Genomic DNA, 22319 nt, shown 5'->3' with positions numbered 1-22319 from the left:
ATACACTAACAACAAGGACAAAAAAAAACCTACAACAAGCAGCAAAGGCACGGAAGAAGCAAGGAAACAACAGCCAAGAAACGAAAGCAACAGAAATTCCAGGCGGTAGGTCGCTGCTGGTTGCTGGGGAGTCCTTGTGGGAGGGGTAATTGCAGCACCTATAAGTCGGCAACCGAAGGTAGTTTAAAAGAAGGACCTGGATTGGAAGAAAGAGGAGGAATCCTACGACCCAAAATGAGCAGACTTGAGGTCTGATTTGTGTTAACTATTACTAATAATCTATTAAGCACCTATTATAGCTATAATTAAAAACATTTAATAATTCCTTGCTTGGCTAGATTATCTGCTACTTGATTATTCTCTCGATGAATTGCATGTTGAAAAGTGACAGTAGAAAGCCAATTAGTGTAAAGTTATCTTTATTAGTTATTTTCTAACAAGTAAAATCCTTGTTAGGTTAGGATATAAGACATGGAACATTCTTTCAAGTAATATGCAATACAGAATAAAACACCAAACATCTTTAGAGACTTCTTCGAACCCATCTTCTTCTAAGTGATTTATTTGCCTCAAGGTGTTACCCTTAATTAATTTTGGCAACATGTCAATTATAAGGTTGTGTCGTGATTATTATTGTAGGTCCAAATTTTGGGAGTTGCCTTTCCGTTCACATTCAGTAGCGACCATTTCACAATTAATCGACCCAGTCAGAGCCTGTAAGCAGCCTTAAATACCAGCATTAAATTCCAACCACCAGTGTCATAAAATACAGTGATTTCACAAGGCAAGGAAGTTGTTGCGAAAGCAACATCAGCCACTATCATAAGAGGTGCAATGATTTAGACATACTACTCTGTATATTTAGCTGGTGAGAAAAACATCAGCCTGTAATAACTGATCATCCTACAGTGGTTATCTTTGGGTGTCATCTGATCTCTGACATGTATTCCACTACGTTATGATAATATGTTTAGTATGTATATTTATATGTATATCAAGATAAATCAACTTGCAACTATTAATATTAATATCTAAAATGTATATTAAATATTAGTCCTTCACTGAGTTGGTTGAACTCACCTCTTATTCTTAATATTATTTTAGTTTTTTAGTTTTTTATAGCAGATGGACTTTGTTGAGTGTTCTTGCTTCTTTAGTTTTGGTTGGTATGCCTTGCTTGTTTTATGAGGTTTTCCTTTTAGTTTTGATTCGATGTTTTAGATGCTCCACTATTACCTTGTTTTAATTAAGTTTGGATTATTGTTTTTATTTTAAATATTAATGAGAAGTTTTGAACTATCATTTGGTTCTATTAATTTTGAATAATATAATATTTTTAAAGATTATGAAATGCTTTGTATTTTTAAATAACTTGTTGTTTTGATATGTCCGTTTTGAGGCTTGGTGTAGGTGGGGTGTCCTTTCGACACCACTCCTGCGTTGCTGGTCATGGACCCGGGATTCGGGTCGTGACACTGTAACCAGCCTCAAGTACCACCATTAAATCCCAGCCACCAGTGTCATAAAGTACACACAGCAAAAGAAGTTGTAGCGAAAGGAACATATCAGCCACTATCATAAGGGATGCAATGATTTGGCGTAAGATCAATCCAGTATTAAAGCAGAAGCTGTGCGACATGTTTCACGCGGCCTCCTGCAAAAGCCTGGATTTATACAATCTGTTTTGATTTGCTTGAATGATGGACTTAATAATTGGTTTCAATTGAGTTCTTGGGTGGTGTAGTGCATGTTTAGTATTGTGTTTTTAAAAGTGTATTTACCTTGAAAAAACATGTTTTTTTAGTGTTTTTTGATGTGCTAATATATATATATATATATATATAAAATTATGAAAAACACCACATTTTTGTATTAAAACTTATACTATGCAAAGTTAATTTACGATTGAGTCTTCCATTTTCAGCTGTCTTTATTTTAGTTCATCGAGTGTTAGTTGCTAAAACAGACAGGCGATTTACCGAGAGAAATTCTTTGAAGAAGTTCATGTGAAAACTCAAACTCAATGTGGAAGCAACAGTTAATTATTCGAGGCATTTTCTTATACTTTCAATTACAGTCTTCAGTGCTTGATATAAGGACTTTATACTATGTTAAGAACTCACACAATCTAGAAGGACAAAAAAAAATAAAATTCAAAGCCAGGCTATAAACTCTCCAGCTCTATCCAAAACTCATTTCCTTCTCTCACATGTTTCTAAACAGAGAAGGTGCCACCCCTCGCTCTGTGTCCTCCCTTTCTCTTTTTTTACCAATCTCTTTCTCTCTTGGTTGAGACAACACAGAGTGAGGGGTGGCACCTTCTTTGACACCTCAAGAGAGAAAGAGAGGACACAGGATTGATTGGTCAAAAAGCAGCTTTTATGAATCCCCTCCTAACCTTAAACCCCACCTCCACCTTACATGTCTTAACTTTCTTTGACTTGTGAATGGGAATCAGACATGTTCAACATGTTCTTTAGAAACTTTTCAAAATTGCTTAACTTCATAAACTTTATTTGCCTCAAGCTGTTACCCTTTTGGAAACATGTCAATTATAAGGTTGTGTCGTGATTATTATTGGAGGTCCAAATTTTGGGAGTTGCCTTCCCGTTCACATTCAGTAGCGACCATTTCACAATGAATCCAGTCAGAACCTGTACGTAAGACTTTGACTTAAATCCAAGCCTAAGTCAGACACATGTTGCTTGATTCCATTGAAAAATGAAGATGCACTCAATTAAAATGTTTATAGGCTTCACTATCATAAAGGTGTACCATCACTTCATCTACCATATCATGTGAATAATATCATGCCATATGTTCAATAGTTTTTGGTGACATGAATAACTTTTGTAGTCTAAGTGTAACCAATAAGTATCTAAGTTTTTTTATATGCAATAAGAGTCCTTCCTCTGTCAATTTAGGATTTATAATGAGCATGCCCACATATTCTACACTCGGTCAACTATGTATTTTCATGGAAGAACAACATGCAGAAGTTTGAACACATGTCAATTTTATAGTATCCTAAGTTGAGGAATTTCATCATGGATTTAATAGCATAAAAGTTTTTTTTCAACTTAGTCCCTTCAAGTAAAATATTTTTCACCCATTTAACAATTATGTCGTGACCTGTCTCACTCAACCCATGAGAAACCCTGACAAGAACTCACACATTGCTTAGATGGCAGCATAGTCTTGATAGCAAAATCAGGGAATATAAGAACCGTGCTCATAGAGGAAACCATTGTTTATGCCTTGGGTCAAGGTTGGCAGCTCAGCAATAATTCATAACAAGTAACAAAGTTCATTGTCGGGGTTAAGAACCTCTCTTTTGCAAGCTAACAAAGATGTCCCATTGCTAGAAGAGCGTGTGAAAGCCAAGCCAGAACAAAAACGGAGTCTTTTTTGCAGCAGCTTCTATTTATACGGGCTTACAAGCACCGGATATGTGCCTAACGCTGGATGTTTGAGGACAGTCGCGGCAGTGCTGATTTATTATACCCCATATGATATTTCATTCGTGATGGATGCGACTGAGAATCATCCATGCTTTCACCAATCTATCATTTGCCATTACCATGGAGGAGATAACCAGAAATGATTGAGTTTTGTCAGCTGTTTCTTCTTTGACCATCTGATTTATACCCCATATGATATTTCATTCGTGATGGATGTGGATATATTTATAGATTATATAGATAAGATGAAGTTCACACGCTTTGTTTGATTTAAACAATAATAACTTTAGACTTGAATTCTATTAGATAATTCTACAGGCCAAGTTCTATATATATGGGTTTAAAAGATGTTGTTTTCGTTATTTTAATTATTTTTCTGGTTAATTTTAAATCTTAATTACTCTGTTCAGTATATATTGAATTCTTTTGGTCAGATGGTTTTAACCTCTACATTGGTGTGCTATTTTTTTTTATCAGATTTTTTAATTTTAGACTTTCCAAAAAATACCTATTTCTCTGCATTTTAGCACTATACGTTGCATTAATTGATATCAAAGCAAGTTAACAAAAACGTTATGGTAGCAACAACGCACCCATGATGCCTTCGCCACAAGATCATCTTTCCAAATAATTGTTGATAGATTTACGTGTAATAATGGATTTTAATTTGTTAGAATAATTAAAATACACAAGTCTAACAAGGTGTAGAGAACAACAATACAAATAAGGCAAGTACAAATGCATACTATCGGCTAACCGACCACAATAAAATTAAAAGCGTTACACCAACACCATCAACTGTCACGAAAGGAATGTCAACCAATAATATAAGAGAAGCATAGATAACACACAAAAGAACATAAATCTCTTCTCTGTATATAAAAATTACATCTTTTATCTTTTTGAATTTTATACTTATCACTTGAGCATTCAAAATTTAAATACTAACTTAAGTATTAGAGTAGTTTTTTTTTATTCCATTACAAATTTGTTTTACAAGTACAACTCCAGATTTAAAACTCATCAATCATGAAAAATCTATTTTCGTGAAGTTTTTCTATCAATCCCCACCATTAAAACTTAGGATAAGAATTGGTGTTGGGGCAAATAGATACTCATTTGTTTCTAGGATTAATTATGTGTAATAGATGAGGAAATTGAAAATTCTTTTTGTTTAATTGGAGACTGAAACAGAGTGATGATTGTGGAATAAATGTCCTTCTTCCCTAATTGTTATACTTTTTTTTTTGTTAAACTAACCTAAGAATTTCATCTCATCTAAAATTAGAAATTGAATCAAGGAAAGTGTGCTTGGGTTATGTACAAATGGATTCAACCCATCAATGTATTTTTTAGATGAAAGTTTTAACCTATTGGTATGACACGACTGATAGAGAAATCAGAGTTGATCTGCACTATGGTCTGGTCGAAATCAACTCAAAAGTTAGACTCCGCAACGTAAACAATATCTTTGTTTTCACAAAGCAATGTCAACAAGTTTATTACAGATACACCCCTTCTTTTAGAAAGGATCGATCAAGAGTAGATTGATTGTCCGTTTTAAAAACAAAACCTAGGGGTCGTGTCGAGTTTGTTCAGGATGAGAACGAAGACACAAGTGTACGAGATGAAGTCTTTCAAGTTAGTGAGTTGGTTGAACCATATCGAGTTGCTCCTTTGATTGATTTGGAAGAAAATTCAAATTTTCATGTTTTCGATGATAGTCTTGTTGATATTGATGCAGAGGAGTTGAATGTTGTTTTGAGCTCTAGCGGACAAGAAAATGTCAATGAAGATGATGATATCCATATTGAAGATTGCAATGAAGGTGATGACTATTCAATTGACGAAGAAGAAAATTCTGACTAACTATTAGAATGAAGCCCTGTGTAAAACATTTTTTTTCATGTAATATATATTATGGATGATATATTTTGTAACACAAAATATTTATTTTATAAGTTTATGTATTATTTAAGCACTGTTGTTATTGTTTTGTGTGATGAATAGTTTATCATTTAAGTGTTTGCAGGAAGGTAAATAGGCAATACAAACATCATCTTTCTTGTACAATGCACTGTCACCGATGTCCATACTGACGGGCTCATGTCCATCGGTATTTCACAGAAAGTTTAAAAATATTTACTGGAAATGCCACAATCATCGACGACTTTGCAGACGGATTACCGTCCATCAACATTTCACAGAGAGTTGAATAAATATTCCTAGAAATTCCACAATCATCGATGATGTTGCGGACAGATTCCAGTCTGTTGGTATGTTGTCGACGGGTCAAAATTACCGACAAAATCACCGATGTATGGTGCGAATTCCAAAGGGCAGGGCATTAAATGCATCTCTAACTGCGCCAGTTTGCTGCACATGCGCAATGGATGGTAAGATTAATTTAAATGAAATATATCGTTAAATTAATTTGTTGTTAATTAATGTTTTTCATTATAGGCTAGTCTCAAACATGAGCCGAGTCTAATGGAGCTGTTTGTTGAGATGCACGTGCGGGAAATGCCAATCTTCTCGATGAATTTACAGACAGAATGTGTCTGTCGGCATTTCATAGTAGCTTGATGCAAATGCCACAATCATCGATGAATTTACATACGGATATATTCTGTCGGTATTTTACACACTCATCGACAAAGTTACTGAGGGCTATAGTCCATTGGCATTTAACCGGGAGCTAAAAAATATTTACTGGATATGCCACTATTACCGACGGAATCAATCTGTCTGTATATTTCAAGTGAGAAAATTTTTTTATGCGCAATTTTCATCTGTAAAACCATCGGCAATTGTTTTTTTTTACCGACCGATGTAGCGATGGAATTAGGTATTACCAACAAAAGGAAAGCCAGCGGACGGTTTCCATCGGGGATGTCATCGGTAAAAAAATTAACGACGAACTCTGAATTCACAGATCGACGGAATAATTTCGTCAGTAAAACTATGAAATCTTGTATTGCATCAAACATATTTAGAAACTTTTTCGAACCTATCTTAATTTTTTTTGGCAACATGTCAATTATAAGGTTATGTCGTGATTATTATTGTAGGTCCAAATTTTGGAGTTGCCTTTCCGTCCACATTCAGTGACCATTCCATTGTGCAGTTAGAACCTGTAACCAGCCTTAAATACCACAATTAAATCCCAACCACCAGTGTCAAAAAATACAGAGTCTTTATTTTAGTTCATCTAGTGTTAGTTGCTAAAACAGACAGGCGATTTACCGAGAGAAATTCTTTGAAGAAGTTTATATGAAATGTGCAAGTAACTGTTAATTATTCGAGGCATTTTCTTATACTTTCAATTACAGTCTTCAGTGCTTGATATAAAGGCTTTACACTCTGTTAAGAACTCACAATCTAAGCTATTCGATAGGGGTTAATGATGCTATGTGTCCATTATGTATGTCGACGTTTGTGGAATTGGTTGATCACTTATTAATTCACTGTCACTACCGCTGGAGCATTTGGTTGAAATTAATAGAATGGTGGGGCTTTCTTGGTGCTGCCCTGGGAGTCTTTCGAATCTATTCAAACAACGTGAATTTCTCGTCCATGGGGAGTTTCAAAGAAAGGTGTGGTCAATGTTGTTCTTTGCCATATCTTGGTCTACATGGATTCTAAGGAAATGATCGAGGCATTATATCCTGCATTCTCATATTGTGCACTAGACCTTTTAATTTCTCCTGATGGGTTAGTTAAATGGAAGAATGTCAAGAAAATTAGACCTTCTATTACATGGTCTGCTTTTAAGCCTACAATGGTACTCAAATGGAATGTTGATGGCTCATCACCAGGCAAACCTGGTATGGCTGGTATGGAGTTTTAAGAGACTGCAATGGAAAGGTGATATGCTTATTCTCTATACCTATATATTAGGATCAAAGACTCCAATGAAGCTGAATTTATAGCTGTTGTGAAAGCGTTGGAACTAACTTCCTCAAGAGAAGATATGTTGAATCTGTCTCTGCAAATATGGTGGTACATTGGGTGCTTGCCCCGCCAGGTAATAGACTGTGGTATTACCAAGAACTGTTCATCCTGGCTTCTAAATTTTCATATGCTTTGAGGACTGTAAATTCCACACATACTAGGAGGGAAGCAAATCATATGGCAGACCAACTTGCGAAACAAGGAGTTTCGAGAATGTATGGGTTTGTAGCTTGGATGTGATGTTGTGATATGATGTTTTGACAATAAAAGAGTTGGGATTAAAACATCGGCTATGGAGTTTTGATGTAGTTGGTTTCAGCTAGATTTTCTTGATGACAAATCTCTGTAGTGTTTGTTGTGTTAAAGTAATTCTGATCAAACATAAAAGGAGGCTAGAATTCTCAATAAGATGTTTATTATGAATGCTTAAGTTAACCTAAATACAAAGAAATTATATATAGGTTAAACTGAAAATACTATTCTACCCTTAATAAATAAAACTAGATAAATATTACTTAACATCTCCCCTCAAACTCACGATGCGGCATCTACAAGCATCGAGAGTTTGCCAACTAGAAAACAAAAACGAGATATGGAATGCGTCTTGGTAAAGAAATCTACAATCTGCAAGGAAGAATGAACGAAAGGCAAAGTAATGGTGCCATGCTTGAGATGATGACGAGTAAGATGACAATCGATCTCAATGTGCTTAGTTCGCTCATAAAAACCGAATTGTGAGCAATCTGAATAGAACTCTGGTTGTCACAATTCATAGGAGTAGGATGAGAAAAGAAAACTCTCATATCAGCAAGTAACCAACGTAACCAAACAATCTCTTTGGTAGTAGATGCCATGACAGAAGCTGAAGGAAAGTTGAAATACCAGATTTTGCAGAAGCGGAAGATAAAATATCACTCCAAAATTTTTTATTTTTCTTGCAGAAACTTAACTCAAATACCAAATTGCATAAACTGAAGAGAAGATGAAATACCAAAACAATTGCAGAGACAGAACAGAAATACCAAATTGCAGAAGCTGATACCAAATTGCAGAAGCTGATACCAAATTGCAGAAACTGAAGAGAAGACGAAATACCAAAACAATTGCAGAGACAGATAGAAATACCAAATTGCAGAAGCTGATTCCAAATTGCAGAAACTGAAGAGAAGACGAAATACCAAAACAATTGCAGAGACAGATAGAAATACCAAATTGCAGAAGCTGATTCCAAATTGCAGAAACTGAAGAGAAGACGAAATACCAAAACAATTGCAGAGACAGAACATAAATACCAAATTGCAGAAGCTGATACCAAATTGCAGAGACTGATGAGAAGACGAAATACCAAAACAATTGCAGAGGCAGAACAGAAATACCAAATTGCAGAAGCTGAAAAATCTAAAATAAAGTTTCAGATATTAATTCTTCAGCCGCAAGCACAAAACTTGATCTTCATCCTCCATCTTTTAATAGGTCAAACAACTCATGTCTGATGTTTTGAAAAATGAATCTGAAGTTAAGCTTCATAGGAATGCATTGAGCGTGCTGGAACATCCTACAGGGAATGAAGTGGATGATGATAACAATTTTGATACGAGCAGTGGCTCTGACATTGGTGAACATGATTTCTACAAGGGCAGCGAGTTCCATAAAATTAACAAGCCAAGGGTTCGATCAACTAGGCTCTGATACCATGTTAAAGTAATTCTGATCAAACATAAAAGGAGGCTAGAATTCTCAATAAGATGTTTATTATGAATGCTTAAGTTAACCTAAATACAAAGAAATTATATATAGGTTAAACTGAAAATACTATTCTACCCTTAATAAATAAAACTAGATAAATATTACTTAACATGTTGCTGCTCCTAAAATTGACTACTGTTATGTGCTAAAAAGTCAGAGACAGGTTCTGCTGAAGTTACTGAAGCTATTTTTGGGGGGATTGCAATTCATTCTCTATGGTGCTATCTGCTGTTACTTTCCTGGAAAATGCATCAGTTGGGGCCGGCTGGAGTTTTTTTATTGTTGTATTTCTAGTCTCTGTGTTTTCCAAGGTCTCTTTTGCTTGGCTCTTGTCCTTCAACTGATGTATTTTTCAGCTAACCCCTTAGGTTGCTGTTTTTGCCTTTTCTAGGCTTTAACTATTTTGCTTATCAAAAATAAACCATGAGTTTGAAATCCAAACTCCAATGCTTTAATTACTTCCCATGGGATGTCATTCATGGTGTAGCCTCTCAATAAAAACACCACTGATGAGAACTCAGGGAGGAAGAGAAGGTTTAGAAAAAGTTTCTAGATTTTTTTTAGATTTATGTTTTTAATGATGATGAATGTTCTACCTTGACTGTTTATAGCTTTACAAGAGTTCTAATAAAAGGAAAATTGCAATAACTAGGGAAATAATTCTAATCTTATAAATAATATATCCTAAAATAGTTAACTCTTATCAAAATACTTTAAATCAAGGATTAATTCTAACCCTGTTATATTTTTTTATTGACTTTTAAATAGATTCTACTGTTGATCCTTATCATAATGTTAGATAAGGTTGGATAGCAAGGCTTGAAAGGTTTTTATTTTTCTAAATTAGCTTAGTAAATTAAAATTTTTACATAATAACATCATTTAAAAAAGTTTTTTTGAAATAAAATGCTTTTATAATATCGTGTTTTTGAAGCGTGATTTTTACACTTCAGAAATGTTACATTTAAATATGTTATATTTTTAAAACATGACAACTTAATATATTGCACTTTAAAAACATTATATATCATAAATTTTAAACACAAATTGAAAAACACAGAAGTAGAAGCAGCTCCATTCTCGACAAATTGATGTTTCAACTCATATCTCTCTAGGAAACTCATTAAACTTCTGTTTTCCTTTAATTTCCTTAAAACACATAATTAAAATTGGACCATCATAGTCTCTAGGCATCCTTTAGTTGGTATTTTATTTAAAAAAATCCATCATTATCATCATTGCTAGTAGATCTCCTAGTCCTTCAAACAAGATAAATATATTACATTATTATAAATTTATGTTTAGTTTGGTTTTAGTAAAATAATTATTTACGTTATATTTCTTAAAATATCTTTAATTAAGATTGATTTGATATAATTGAATATAAAAATAAAAATAAGTTAAATTAATTGGAGATTATTTTCGCTTTACTTAAGAGTTCTAATAAAAGAAAAATAATTCTAATCTTATAAATCAGAGATAAGGAGAATAATTATAATCGTATAAATCAGAGATTCGAACCCTTATTGACTTGTAATTGGATTCTGCCGTTGATCCTCTTCGTAATGTTAGATAAGGTTGGATAGTACGGCTTGAAAACAAGATGATTCGTCTTCCTAATAATGGATGATCCAAGGGAGTGAAAAACATGTAATTTGAGCGCTCAAATTCTATCAGAATGAAAATAAATGCCTCTGTAAACAAAAAGTATATTTATGGATATAAGATTTACATACAATGTGAAAAATACTCGAATTATTACAATTAATGATAGAAATGTACAGTTTGAAATGTGTAATTCGTGGTTGAAGAAAACAAGAAACGCACGAAGCCACGAACCCCTTATAAAAGCAGATGACTTGCAACGATAGAAATCATCTCTCGCCTCTCTTGAATTCCCATTTCCTCACAAACAAGAGTTCCCTGCATACAGAATTTCAATGTTCGTATTCTTTTTCCTCCATTGCCTACTTCCATTTTCCTTAATTTAGCTATATATTATGATTAGCATATATATATATATATATATATATATATATATATATATATATATATAAAGTACAAGAATTTCAGTACTGCTATATAAATTTTACTACTCTATATCTCTCTTTGAATAGATTTCACACATATTTTTCCCACTCCATTTATTTTTAAAAGATAATACTCTAAATACAATAAAAGTGTATGAGTTGACATAATATTGAATGCATTTTATTTAATCTGTGTGAAAATCCCAATAAAACTCTCTTTATGGGATGTAAAAACTTAATGATATTAATTATTAATTAACAAATATAGATTTTGATCATCTTCACGTATATTTTGACAGATGAAACAAATGAAAGGAAATGTGAAGCTGTGGATTGTGGTGGCAGCATATCTTTTGTCGACTGTAGTACTCGTGGCGAGTACAGAAGCTGGGAACATGGACTCATTGGCAGAAGATCAAACTGGGAGGGACATGATCATCCGCTCGGTCGTGCCAAAAAATGACGATGTTGTTTCTGGTTCAAAGTCCACACAACACATTGTTGGCATAAATAATTTGTGCGTTGACGTGTTTCTGGAACTCTACTTTGATGGAAACTTAGTACAGTTGTACCCGTGTAAATCTGACGGAGATGTGAATCAACAATGGAGCTTGGAGAAGAACGGAACCATTCAATCTAAAGGCAAGTGTTTGGCCACAAACGGCACAAGTCCAGGAAGCTATGTATTTATCTCTGACTGCAACAAGGTGAAGGCTAGCGCCACAATTTGGAAAGTACAAAAGGATGGCTCCATCCTAAACCCCTCCTCGTCACTAGTTTTGACGTCAAAGTCAGGGAAAAGTGGCTCCCTACTCACCTTGGAAACCAATGTTTATGCCTTGCGCCAAGGTTGGCGTTTCACCGATGTTTCAAAACCATCACCGAAGTCCATTGTCGGGCTTTGGGACTACTGCTTGGAATTTAACAAATATGTCCCAAAGTTAGCCAAGTGCGTGGAGAACAAGACTGAACAAAAATGGAATTTTTACGCAGATGGTTCGATAAGGATTGATGCAAACACAGATTTGTGCCTAACTAGCAATGGAAATAGCAAAGGAAGCTTGGTCCTCGTTGTCTCTTGTAGCCCTGTGTCATCTAACCAACGTTGGACATTTGGGGACAGCCACGGCAAAGCTTATTTCCCCATTTTGAACGTGAATAATGAGTTGGTGTTGGATGTGAGCTATTCCATTCTAAACCTGTTCGAAATAATGATTTGGGATTTCAACGGAGGAGCTAACCAGGTATGGCGTCTGTCGTAATAATTACGCAGACGCTCCTTTGGCCCTAAAGTCTATCAAGCCAAGGCAATATCTAGCAGCTAAAATAAATGACAACAAATTATTGTAGTCCCTTAAAACTGTATTCCAATATCCATATTATTAATTCCCTAATCCCCTATGTATGATGTTTGAGTATGCAATATTATTATATAGAATAAATAAATCTTTTGTTAAGAAATGAAGTGTTCCAACTACTTCTCTCTTTTAGAAGATCTGAGAAGGAGATCTCTTGCTTACGAGTTCATCTTTTTTTCATTTTTATTTTTGTTGCATGGGGTTTGAGGACTGGCGATCGAGCGCCTTGTCTAGTTATTGATGTTTGTGGTAGTCCTCTTGCAAGAATTTGTGTCTGTGTTTTGTATTTAAGGGCTGCCATTTTTCTCTCTGTTATAAATAGATAATAAAACTATTTTTGACGCAAGAATAGATCATAAAACTGCAAAAATGAAGCAAATCCAAAGAGAGAGATGGGTACCAGGAGATGACATTGAGGTAGAAGAGGGGGAAAGTGATGGGAGGATTATAAATAGACTTTGTTGATTTTTTTAGCTGGCGTATAACATTCCGTTAAACTGTAATTTTAAAAAATTCTGAAATTATTTTATGTTTTAAATTATTATTTTTTTGTGTATTTTATCTGTGTTAATTTTAAAAATAATTTTTTAAAAATATTATTTTAATATATTTTTAAATAAAAAATAATTTCTACTATCTTAATTTAGTAGATGATGTTGTCCATGGCATTTATTTATTTTTTAAAAAGAAAAGTGAGCTTTGCTCTCACCAGAGAGACGAAAATTTTCAAATAAGTTTCGGAACGTTTTCAATGTTTCAACAAATACATTTTGTTTTTAGCCCTTTTCTTTTATTATCCAAAACTTAAATTTTCTTTTCTTTTAGCGTGAAATTTAGATAATGTTATTCATCTCAAAATATTTATTTAATGAGTTTTTTTATTCAATTATTAATATTATTCTGCGAAATGAATTTAGCATAAATATTATGGGATATTGGATAGCTAGCTTTATTCTATTAGTTGTGTAAACCCTATACATTTTTTATATATAGTTGAATCTCTCTAAACAATTCTTATTTCTCTTTGAAATAAAATAAACCTGGTATTTAGCCATAGAAGGCTGTCGCTAGCCAATTTTTAGTCAGTGACTGAGTCCAAAATCTTCCTCTACTCCTTTTTTACAATTTCAAAATCTTCTTCGGATTTCTATTTTGAATAAATTAATGAGTTCTAGTTAGATCTTCATTGATTTAAGTCTATAGCTCTTTGTTATTATAGTTTTAGATCTAAATTATTGTTTCGAGTCCCTGTTTATCCTATTTATTAGGATTTTAAATCTCGATTTCTTGGGGTTATGAATCCTTTTTGTTTATTTGAAGGAGTTTGACGCTGAATGAAGATGGTATAGCGCAAAAGATAGCTTAAATTCATATGCATGTTTACAGTATATGAACAAAATCGATGTGGGAATTTTCACAAAATTTCAGTGAAAATCCAAATCAAGGCTGAGTCGATTCTCTGTTTTATTTTCATTTTAATTATCATGTGAAGATGGTTTTGTTTCTAAACTTGTACTCTGATTCTTATTAATAAAAAGTACTTCTTTTCTTAAAAAAACACGTTGAATAATATAGTTTTTTTTTTTTGTTTTGAAAAAAGAATTAATGTAAATAATATAATGTTAAAACAAAAAGAAATGCTTAATCGTCAAGTTCAACTGGACTTTCCACCAAATCTAAGCTAGTCCAGCTTCTGTGACCATGGGTCTGGGCTTAGTAAGTCTTCATCTTGAATTCTTGACAGTGTTCTATTCCTCTATTCAGCTCGTGAAGGCTAGAGTCAAGGCCTGACAGTAACCCATGTTACCTGGCGGTCTGTGGTCTAGTGGGCTTGGGACACATGGAATCCAGTTTTTTTAGTCTCACAAGAAAATGGTAAAGGGCATGCTACCTAGTTACAAATTTGAAGCAGCAAAATAATGGCAATTACATGATGTACTGAATATACAATCTTAACAAGTGCTTAAAGGCAAGTTTACATATACAGAACAGGCAAGAATGCCTAGCATGGAATCAATGGCTCGTCCAGGCTACAAAAAAGCGTTGGAACTGAGCCTGATGATGCCAAAAGTTTATGTTTGATGGGCTCCTTGAAGTATTATTTATACGGCTATAATCTTCATTCTCCAACTTCATGGACATTGAAACTGCACAGAAAGAGAAGGGATGTTTTTGACGGGATAACATCACAAGCACTGCTGAATCTCTGTTGTAGGGAATCTGGATCTGCTCAATCTGTTACATCAAATACGAATTTTGTTACGAAAAATATATTTCCTCAAACTGAAAGCTCATACAAGTCAGAAAGTGAACAGATTAACTTCCATCATTTGAACCCAGTGCCCAAAAATAATCAGTTTGTCTTCTCTTTTTGTTGAATTCTGGGGTTTTTTAAACTTCATACAAAGGAGAAAGAAATGGTTTTTTGCTGAACAATTTCCTACTGAGAATAAGACCAAGACAGAATCTGGAGGAGTTATTCAATATTACCAGAGAAATAAAATATCCCTCAAACAAGGCTTTATACCCAACGGCTGTGACTAAAGAGTGGATGAATTTGAGAACTGAGGTGATTGGGAGATCATGGTACAGCAAATAGGACACAGATTAATGACAGTTTATAAACTTTGTGAGAAATTGCATTTGTTCGATAAGGAAATATTTCATAGATACCTTTCTTGAGTACAATTTGAGCCATGAAAGTGAAAAACAATGAGCATAGAGCAGTTCAATAGTGATACCTAACCGCTGTGACTAGAGAGTGGATATATATGAGAACTAAGGTGATTGGGAGATCATGGTACAGCAAACCGGACACAGATGAATGGCAGTTTGTAAACTTTGTGAGAAATTGCATTTGTTCCTTAGGAAATATTTCACAAAGACCTTTCCTGAGCACAATTTGGTTCATGAAAGACATGAACATAGAGCAGTTCAATAGTTAAACCTAACCGCTGTGACTAAAGAGTGGATAAATTTGAGAATTGAGGTGATTGGAAGATCATGGTGCAGCAAACCAGACACAGATGAATGACAGTTTGTAAGCTTTGTGAGAAAGTCAATTTGTTCCTTACGTAATATTTCACAAAGATCTTTCCTGGGCACAATTTGATCCATGAAAGACAATGAACATAGAGCAGTTCAATAGTGAAACCTAACCGCTGTGACTAAAGAGTGGATAAATTTGAGAATTGAGGTGATTGGAAGATCATGGTCCAGCAAACCGAACACAGATGAATGACAGTTTGTAAGCTTTGTGAGAAAGTGCATTTGTTCCTTAGGAAATATTTCACAAAGATCTTTCCTGAGCACAATTTGATCCATGAAAGACAATGAGCACAGATCAGTTCAATAGTAATAGGGCTATATAATAGAGTGCACATACATCAGGAAAAAAAAGGTCTTGAGGGACTCAAACTGAAGTTAATATATATTCATCTCTGTGCCTTACTATCACAGAGTAACTATTTACACAATGGCTATAGTAGATTCCTAACGACCATCAAGCTTCCAGCTAGAGAATACTAGTGGTTCACCCTTAAAACAACCACATAATTTCTTTATTTTCTAAGTTTGTTCTTCTCTTTTTCAAGAACACCTTTCCTCTTCTAAGAAAATCTCTCAGTGTCTTAATCTCTATCCTATTTGATTTCAAACAAACGAGATTATTTCTCCTCTTTTCATCCACCAACTCAATCAAACTCATCGAAATTTCATAAAGAATCACACCTGATTTACTCACTCAACAAAAACACTGCACAATTAACAAAAGATTACAGACAAACAAGTTAATGTTAGCTATCAATTATCATGAAAAGAAGCCCAAGCAAAAATCTCCATGATCTCTGATTCAATTCCATGACACGTGGACATCAATCAATCCACATTTACAAGACTTCATAAACAAATCAACTCTATAGAATACAAAAGAGAAACCTGCAAATTTTAGATCATTATTTGAGATAGGAAATGCACCTGCAAAACAACAGGCAGTTTAGACATTCTTCAACTTGTTTACTTTTGATGGTGGCCACTGTCCCCTCTTCCTCATCCCTCGCTTCCGATCAAGCTTCTTACTCCTAAGCCTTATCTTCTTCCCCAACTTCATCTTCATCTTGTGCTCAAGCTTCAGCTGCAGCTTTGAATCCAAAGGAATTTTATCAAGAACCACATCCTCCTCTTCATCATCACTTTCAGACACAGGTTGCCCACTATCTGGACTTGTCCCCTTACTGTCAGACAACGCCTTAACTGTCATTAAACCCTTTCCCACGGGGGTGCTTAAGCAAATTCCATCAAAAGACTTTGAGAGCACACCAATGGGTAGCCTGCAAGCTGAAAACCAGTACCAATCCATGGATTTCAGAGTATAAATAAAACCAAAAGTAGGCACTGAAAGGAAATTGGATGAGGCAAAACCAGGATACCTAAAATCTACAAGTTCAACCAAACAATGGAAAATGCACAAATCGTGTTTGAAAGAAAACCCAAAAAGGAAAAAAAATATTCCTTTCCATTTTCTTCACCAAGCCCCCTGTTTTCCCTTTTCATCATCTTTCCTACGAACAGAGTAGGAGCTAAAATTGGCGATAGAGAGAGACTTACATGGGAGACCAAGAGTGACCCTGGTTGATGGAACGCCATATAAAGAAGATGAAGAGGAAATTGGTACAGAGACACGAAGAGCCATTTGTAATTGTTTGCTTGCTCTTTCTCGGAAATCCTAATTTGCAATCACATAAACCCTAGATAAAGAAGGAAGGAAAGAAACAGTCCAATTAAAATCTATCAGCTAAACTGCGGGATGACCCATGATCAAGTTGATCAGTTTGGGGAGTGTGTTTAGACTTTTTAAAATATTTTTTTATTTAAAAATATATTAAAATTATTTTTTTATTTTTGAAAAATTATTTTTAATATTACACATTAAAATAATCTAAAATTACTAAACAAATATTAATTTAAAAAATAATATTTTAATTTTTTTAAAATACAAAAACAAACAACATCTTAACCAAATTAATTTTAAAATTTATTTATATTAAAAAATAAAATAATTTAACCCATATTAGTAAAAAAAATCTTATTTTTAAAAATAAAAAATCAAATCAGGTTTTAATATTTTTTAGTATATTTCATGTTAATAAAAAAAAATATGATGAATAATTTTAAAACAAATAATAATAATAATAAACACAACAAAGAAGAAAAATACTAATATATTGATTGATGGGTAAATAAAAGTTTACAGCTTTTGTTTAACTAATAATACTATACATTAAAAAAATTAAAAACTGCGTGGAAAATCAATACTCCATAGAGAAATAGGTTTCCATCTTCGTGACCATAAGCTCCTTAAATCTGGTAATCTAGGTAGGAATCCTCCTCCTCCATTAACAATGCTTAGAAATTAGCAAACCAGTTGGTCTCATTCTTCAAGTACTCGATCAAGCCAGCATCCATAACAGGGATAGCACTCACTGCTGGTGCTGCATCCTCAGTAGTTACCGCATTATCACCAGCCGGACAAACCCCTTCATCACCATTGTAGCTTGCAAGCGCCATCTGTTGATTTTCATTAGCTGTCGTTGGCTCAATGTTGACGGTTGCTGCTCCATTCTCAAAATAATCTTCTGTAGAGAAAGTTGCAAGCCCCATGGTCTCCTCATTTTCGATGATGATAGATTCTTCGGCGAGCGGTGTTATAGGTTCAAAGCTGATTATTGGATGCTCGTAGAAACTCTCAACAATATTCTGGCTCCTTCCATAACCATCAAAGACAGCTTCTGACTGAAGCACCTTCTGATTATCACTGAAACTTGCAAACGCCATCTGTTGATGTTCACTAATCATTGGTTCTTGAATGAAGTTTGCTTGCTGAGGCTGGAATCGCAAGGCAGGTTCGATGTTGACAATTTCCGGCGCCTCAAGCCCCATATTCTGAATACTATAGAAAGTATCTCCAGTAGCTGAGGAACCTCCATTGTCCTCAATTGAAACAGTTCCCACCAGAGGCCACATCTCCTGATTTTGGATAATCTGCCGCGGTTCTTGATGTGTTAATTGTGCCATTGTAGGTCCTGAGTTGATTGCCGCATCAATATTGATATTTCTTTGAATAACTTCTGACGAATAATCCATCGACTTCCTTTTTCTTGATTCTTTAAGACCATGGTCACTACTGATCTTAAGTTTACAGATCACAACGTTTCCAGAAATAGATTCTGAACCATACTGCATCAGTATCCAACGACCATGCTGGTCTGGTCGTCGATGGTTCTGGTAAAGGAATCTTCTCCTCATTCCTATAACAATATCTCTATTATCTCGTCTAGATTTCACTACATCAACGCTGCCACCATGCCACGTACCACCATTAGTACCAACAGTTCTACTCATCCTCTTAGTACAATTGAGTGTTTTTTTACCCAATGTTGTAAAAAAATAGAGAACATTATCACCTTCCTTGTGACCTGCGAGCTTGTTGAATATTTCCCAGGGTTCTTCTCCACCGTCAAGATTGTAGTCCTTGATCATGGTGGCGGCTTCGCTGGGTAAACATCCACGGACCTTCTGGTATAGATAATAGCAGATCAACTGTTCCTCAGTAGGGCAGAACCTGTATCCTGGAAGTAAGCGAGAAAGAATGTTCTGCATTGTGCAAACAAGAATAGGCTTGTGATCTTAACAATGAGAAAGAATAGCAGCGAGTAAGCTGAGAAAGAAAGCTGTGTTGCTAGGGTTTTCTTTTTTTAAGGATCAGAGGGCTACGTTAATTATATATAGAGGCACACTGGGGTAAACCAAACCGTTGTTGATACGGATAGAAAATTAATCTTAACTATCAGAAGTTTATCTTATACTGGATATTAAGAAATATTTAAGATAATGATTAATGCTTCTAACAGTAATTGTAAGATGTATTTTTTTTTAATTAAGCTGTAATAACTACAAAGAGCCATGAGCTTAGAATATTAACACACCTTGCCCAGAAAAGAAATAGCACGTTCAGATAGTAATGGTTAAACCCAGCTTCGCCGGGAGGTTAAATCGGAAAACTTGGGATTTAAAACTTATTTTGATTTAGTTTCAAGATAAATCATAGAAGAAATTCAAGGTTAATTAATTTATTAAAAAAATTATTACATGATATTAAAAATTATTTATTTATTAAAATAAATTAGGATGAGTTTTATTTTCTTAAATATGATACATTAATTTGAATCCTAATATTTGAGATAAAGATAGGTTAAAGAATAACAATATGAATTTGGAAATAAATTGAGAGTAATTAGATTTATAAAAATTAATTAGAGGCTAAACTTAAAATATAAAAAATTAAAAAATGATTTTTAAAAAAAAATCTCATGGTTGATAATTAGTGAAAAAATGAATCTACAGTATTTGATTTCTTTAAACTTTAATCCGATCAGGTTCTGTAAGCAAGATAACCGTCACTCCGGGCTTCTTTCTGATAAAGTATTGGGTTGAACTTAGAACTCGCACCTGACTCCTTTAATGCAATCCACTAACCTATCGGAATTCGGAGCAAGATAACCGTCACTCCAGGCTTCTTTCTGACAAAGTATTGGGTTGAACTTAAAACTCGCATCTGACTCCTTTAATGCAATCCACTAACCTATAGGAATTCAGATTCCGATATTATTCTTCTCCTACTCCTCCTCAATGCTCCATCAAAATCTCATTCTCTTTCTGTGTTTCTTTCTGGCTAAGAAATCATCTAATGTACCCTAAACGCAAGGCAGGAGCTATAAAGAACTCGAGCTAGCCAGACAGAAGCGAGCAGCCAATAATGAATCCAAGGAAGTCGACCCCTACAGCAACTTAAAATCATGCCAAAAGCAGGTGGAGTTCATGAATATCCGAGAAGATAACGTAAAAAATGATATAAAGATTTAAGGCAAGAGTTAGTCCATGGAAAGGAAGAAATCAAGCGGATTCAGTCTGTGCCGCTTGCTGTGGGCCAGTTTATAAACATGGTTGATGAAAATAATGCCATTGTTAAGTCCAGCACTGGTTATAAGGAATCTTTGGTTTGGGTTTTGAGTACGATTAACAGGGAGTTGTCAACGCCATCAGCTTCCGTTGCGCTGCATCTTCATCACTCGCATGCTCTTGTTGATGTTTTGCCTCCTCAAGTTGATTCTAGGATATCCCTTCTTAGCCTTAGCGAGAAGCCTGATGTCAATTATAGCGTAAGATATTCTCGAGTCATCTTGTGCCCCCACATCGGTCTGGTTCAGTTTTTAGGAAGTATCTCACTCGTCCTACCCCTAGGGATTTTAAGGATTTATTCTTACCTGACAATTTCTTTTGATTTTGGTTTACAGGATATTGGAGGATGTGACATTCAGAAGAACGAAATTCGTGAGGCAGTTGAGTTGCCACTGACTCACCATGAACTCTACAAACAAATCGGCATCGACGACCCACCTCGGGGTGTTTTGTTTTATGGTCCTCCTGGAACTGGAAAAACTATGCTGGCCAAGGCTGTAGCAAATAATACAACTGCAGCGTTCATTAGAGTCAATGGCTCTGAGTTTGTTCAGAAGTATCTCGGCCAGGCATGTCTTGAATGCTCATAAAGCTTTTTCCTGCTCCATTAAACATTAGTTGCAGAAGTCGTGACAGATTTATTTATTTTTGTTTTGTTTTACTTCAGGGCCCTCGGATGGTTGGCGATATTTTTAGGCTTGCAAGAGAATGCTCCTGCAATCATCTTTATTGATGAGGTTGATGCTATTGCTACTGCTAGGTTCGATTCTCAAAGAGGCGCTGATAGAGAAGTTGAGCGAATCCTGATGGAAATCTTGAGTCAGGTTTGTGCTAAGAAAAATTTTGTATAGTGGAAACATAATAGATACTGTAGATGGCATGTGAAATCCTGCTATAATATGTTCTAAAAGTTCTGTAATTGACCACAACTAGCTTGTTCATGTACATGTTCTGTTCGTTGTCTTGTTGACATCGTTTTGACATTTTACCATGATTGAATTGTGCTGTAGATGGATGGTTTCGAGCAGTCGGTAAACGTTAAGGTCATAATGGCGACTAATCGGGCAGACACATTGGACCCTGCCGAAAGATTGAATTTCCTTTGCCTGATAGGCAGCAAAAGAGGCTTATTTTCCAGGTAATTCTCTATTTCTTCTGCATGGTGCAGTTTTGTTTGATCCTATTTGAAATTCTTCCTCCATTCCTTTGCCTGATGAAAAGTTTCGTTTCGGAACATTTAATAATGTCTTAAGAAGATTTGAAGTTAGTTTACTTTTGTACAGGTTTGCACTGCTAAAATGAATCTGAGTGATGAGGTAGACTTGGAGGATTATATTACTCGGCCTGACAAAATTAGTCCTGCTGAGGTTAGTTGGTGTTGCTGTTTTATTCGTAGCAGCAGCTGCTGCTGCTGCCGTTTTTTGCTCTCATACTTCTTCCGAATTCCTCCATTGCTGCTCCGCCAAGGAACTATTAAGGAGCAAATAGATGTGCTAAATTGATTTGACTAAATTGTCTGATTGAATTGATATGGGCAGATTGCAGCTATTTGTCAAGAAGCAGGCATGCTTGCAGTGCGCAAGAACAGGTATGTCATACTTCATAAAGAACTTTGAGAAAGGGTATCGAACCAATGTGAAGAAACCCAAAACCGACTTCGATTTCTATATATTCATCAAAGAAATTGAAATTATAAGAAAACAATTTAGCATTTTTATATTTTAGAACCGAAATAAAATCATTTTTTATTCTCT

General features: G+C 34.8%; 1 protein-coding gene and 1 pseudogene across 1 annotated transcript; one reads left to right on the top strand and one right to left on the bottom strand.

Moving 5' to 3' along the window:
- Positions 1-14422: 14422 nt before the first annotated feature.
- Positions 14423-17377, bottom strand: LOC133688805 (large ribosomal subunit protein cL37-like). The gene is made up of 3 exons (XM_062108419.1): positions 17155-17377; positions 16525-16884; positions 14423-14784 (listed from the first exon to the last, which is right to left on the bottom strand). The coding sequence occupies exons 1-2, from the start codon at positions 17237-17239 to the stop codon at positions 16544-16546; spliced, it is 426 nt and encodes a 141-aa protein (XP_061964403.1). The 5' UTR covers positions 17240-17377; the 3' UTR covers positions 14423-14784; positions 16525-16543.
- A 2190-nt stretch (positions 17378-19567) lies between these two features.
- Positions 19568-22227, top strand: LOC133689485 (26S proteasome regulatory subunit 6B homolog; annotated as a pseudogene).
- The last annotated feature ends 92 nt before the right edge of the window (positions 22228-22319 follow it).

The sequence above is a fragment of the Populus nigra genome, chromosome 3, assembly GCF_951802175.1.
Source record: "Populus nigra chromosome 3, ddPopNigr1.1, whole genome shotgun sequence".
Taxonomy (NCBI): Eukaryota; Viridiplantae; Streptophyta; class Magnoliopsida; order Malpighiales; family Salicaceae; genus Populus; species Populus nigra.
This window is presented reverse-complemented; position numbering and strand designations above follow the sequence as displayed.

Coding starts and splice junctions, on each gene's coding strand:
- LOC133688805 (XM_062108419.1), bottom strand. CDS start 17,239: ATGGCTCTTCGTGTCTCTGTACCAATTTCCTCTTCATCTTCTTTATAT. Junction 16,885..17,154: donor GGTCACTCTTGGTCTCCCAT/GTAAGTCTCTCT, acceptor ACTGGTTTTCAG/CTTGCAGGCTACCCATTGGT.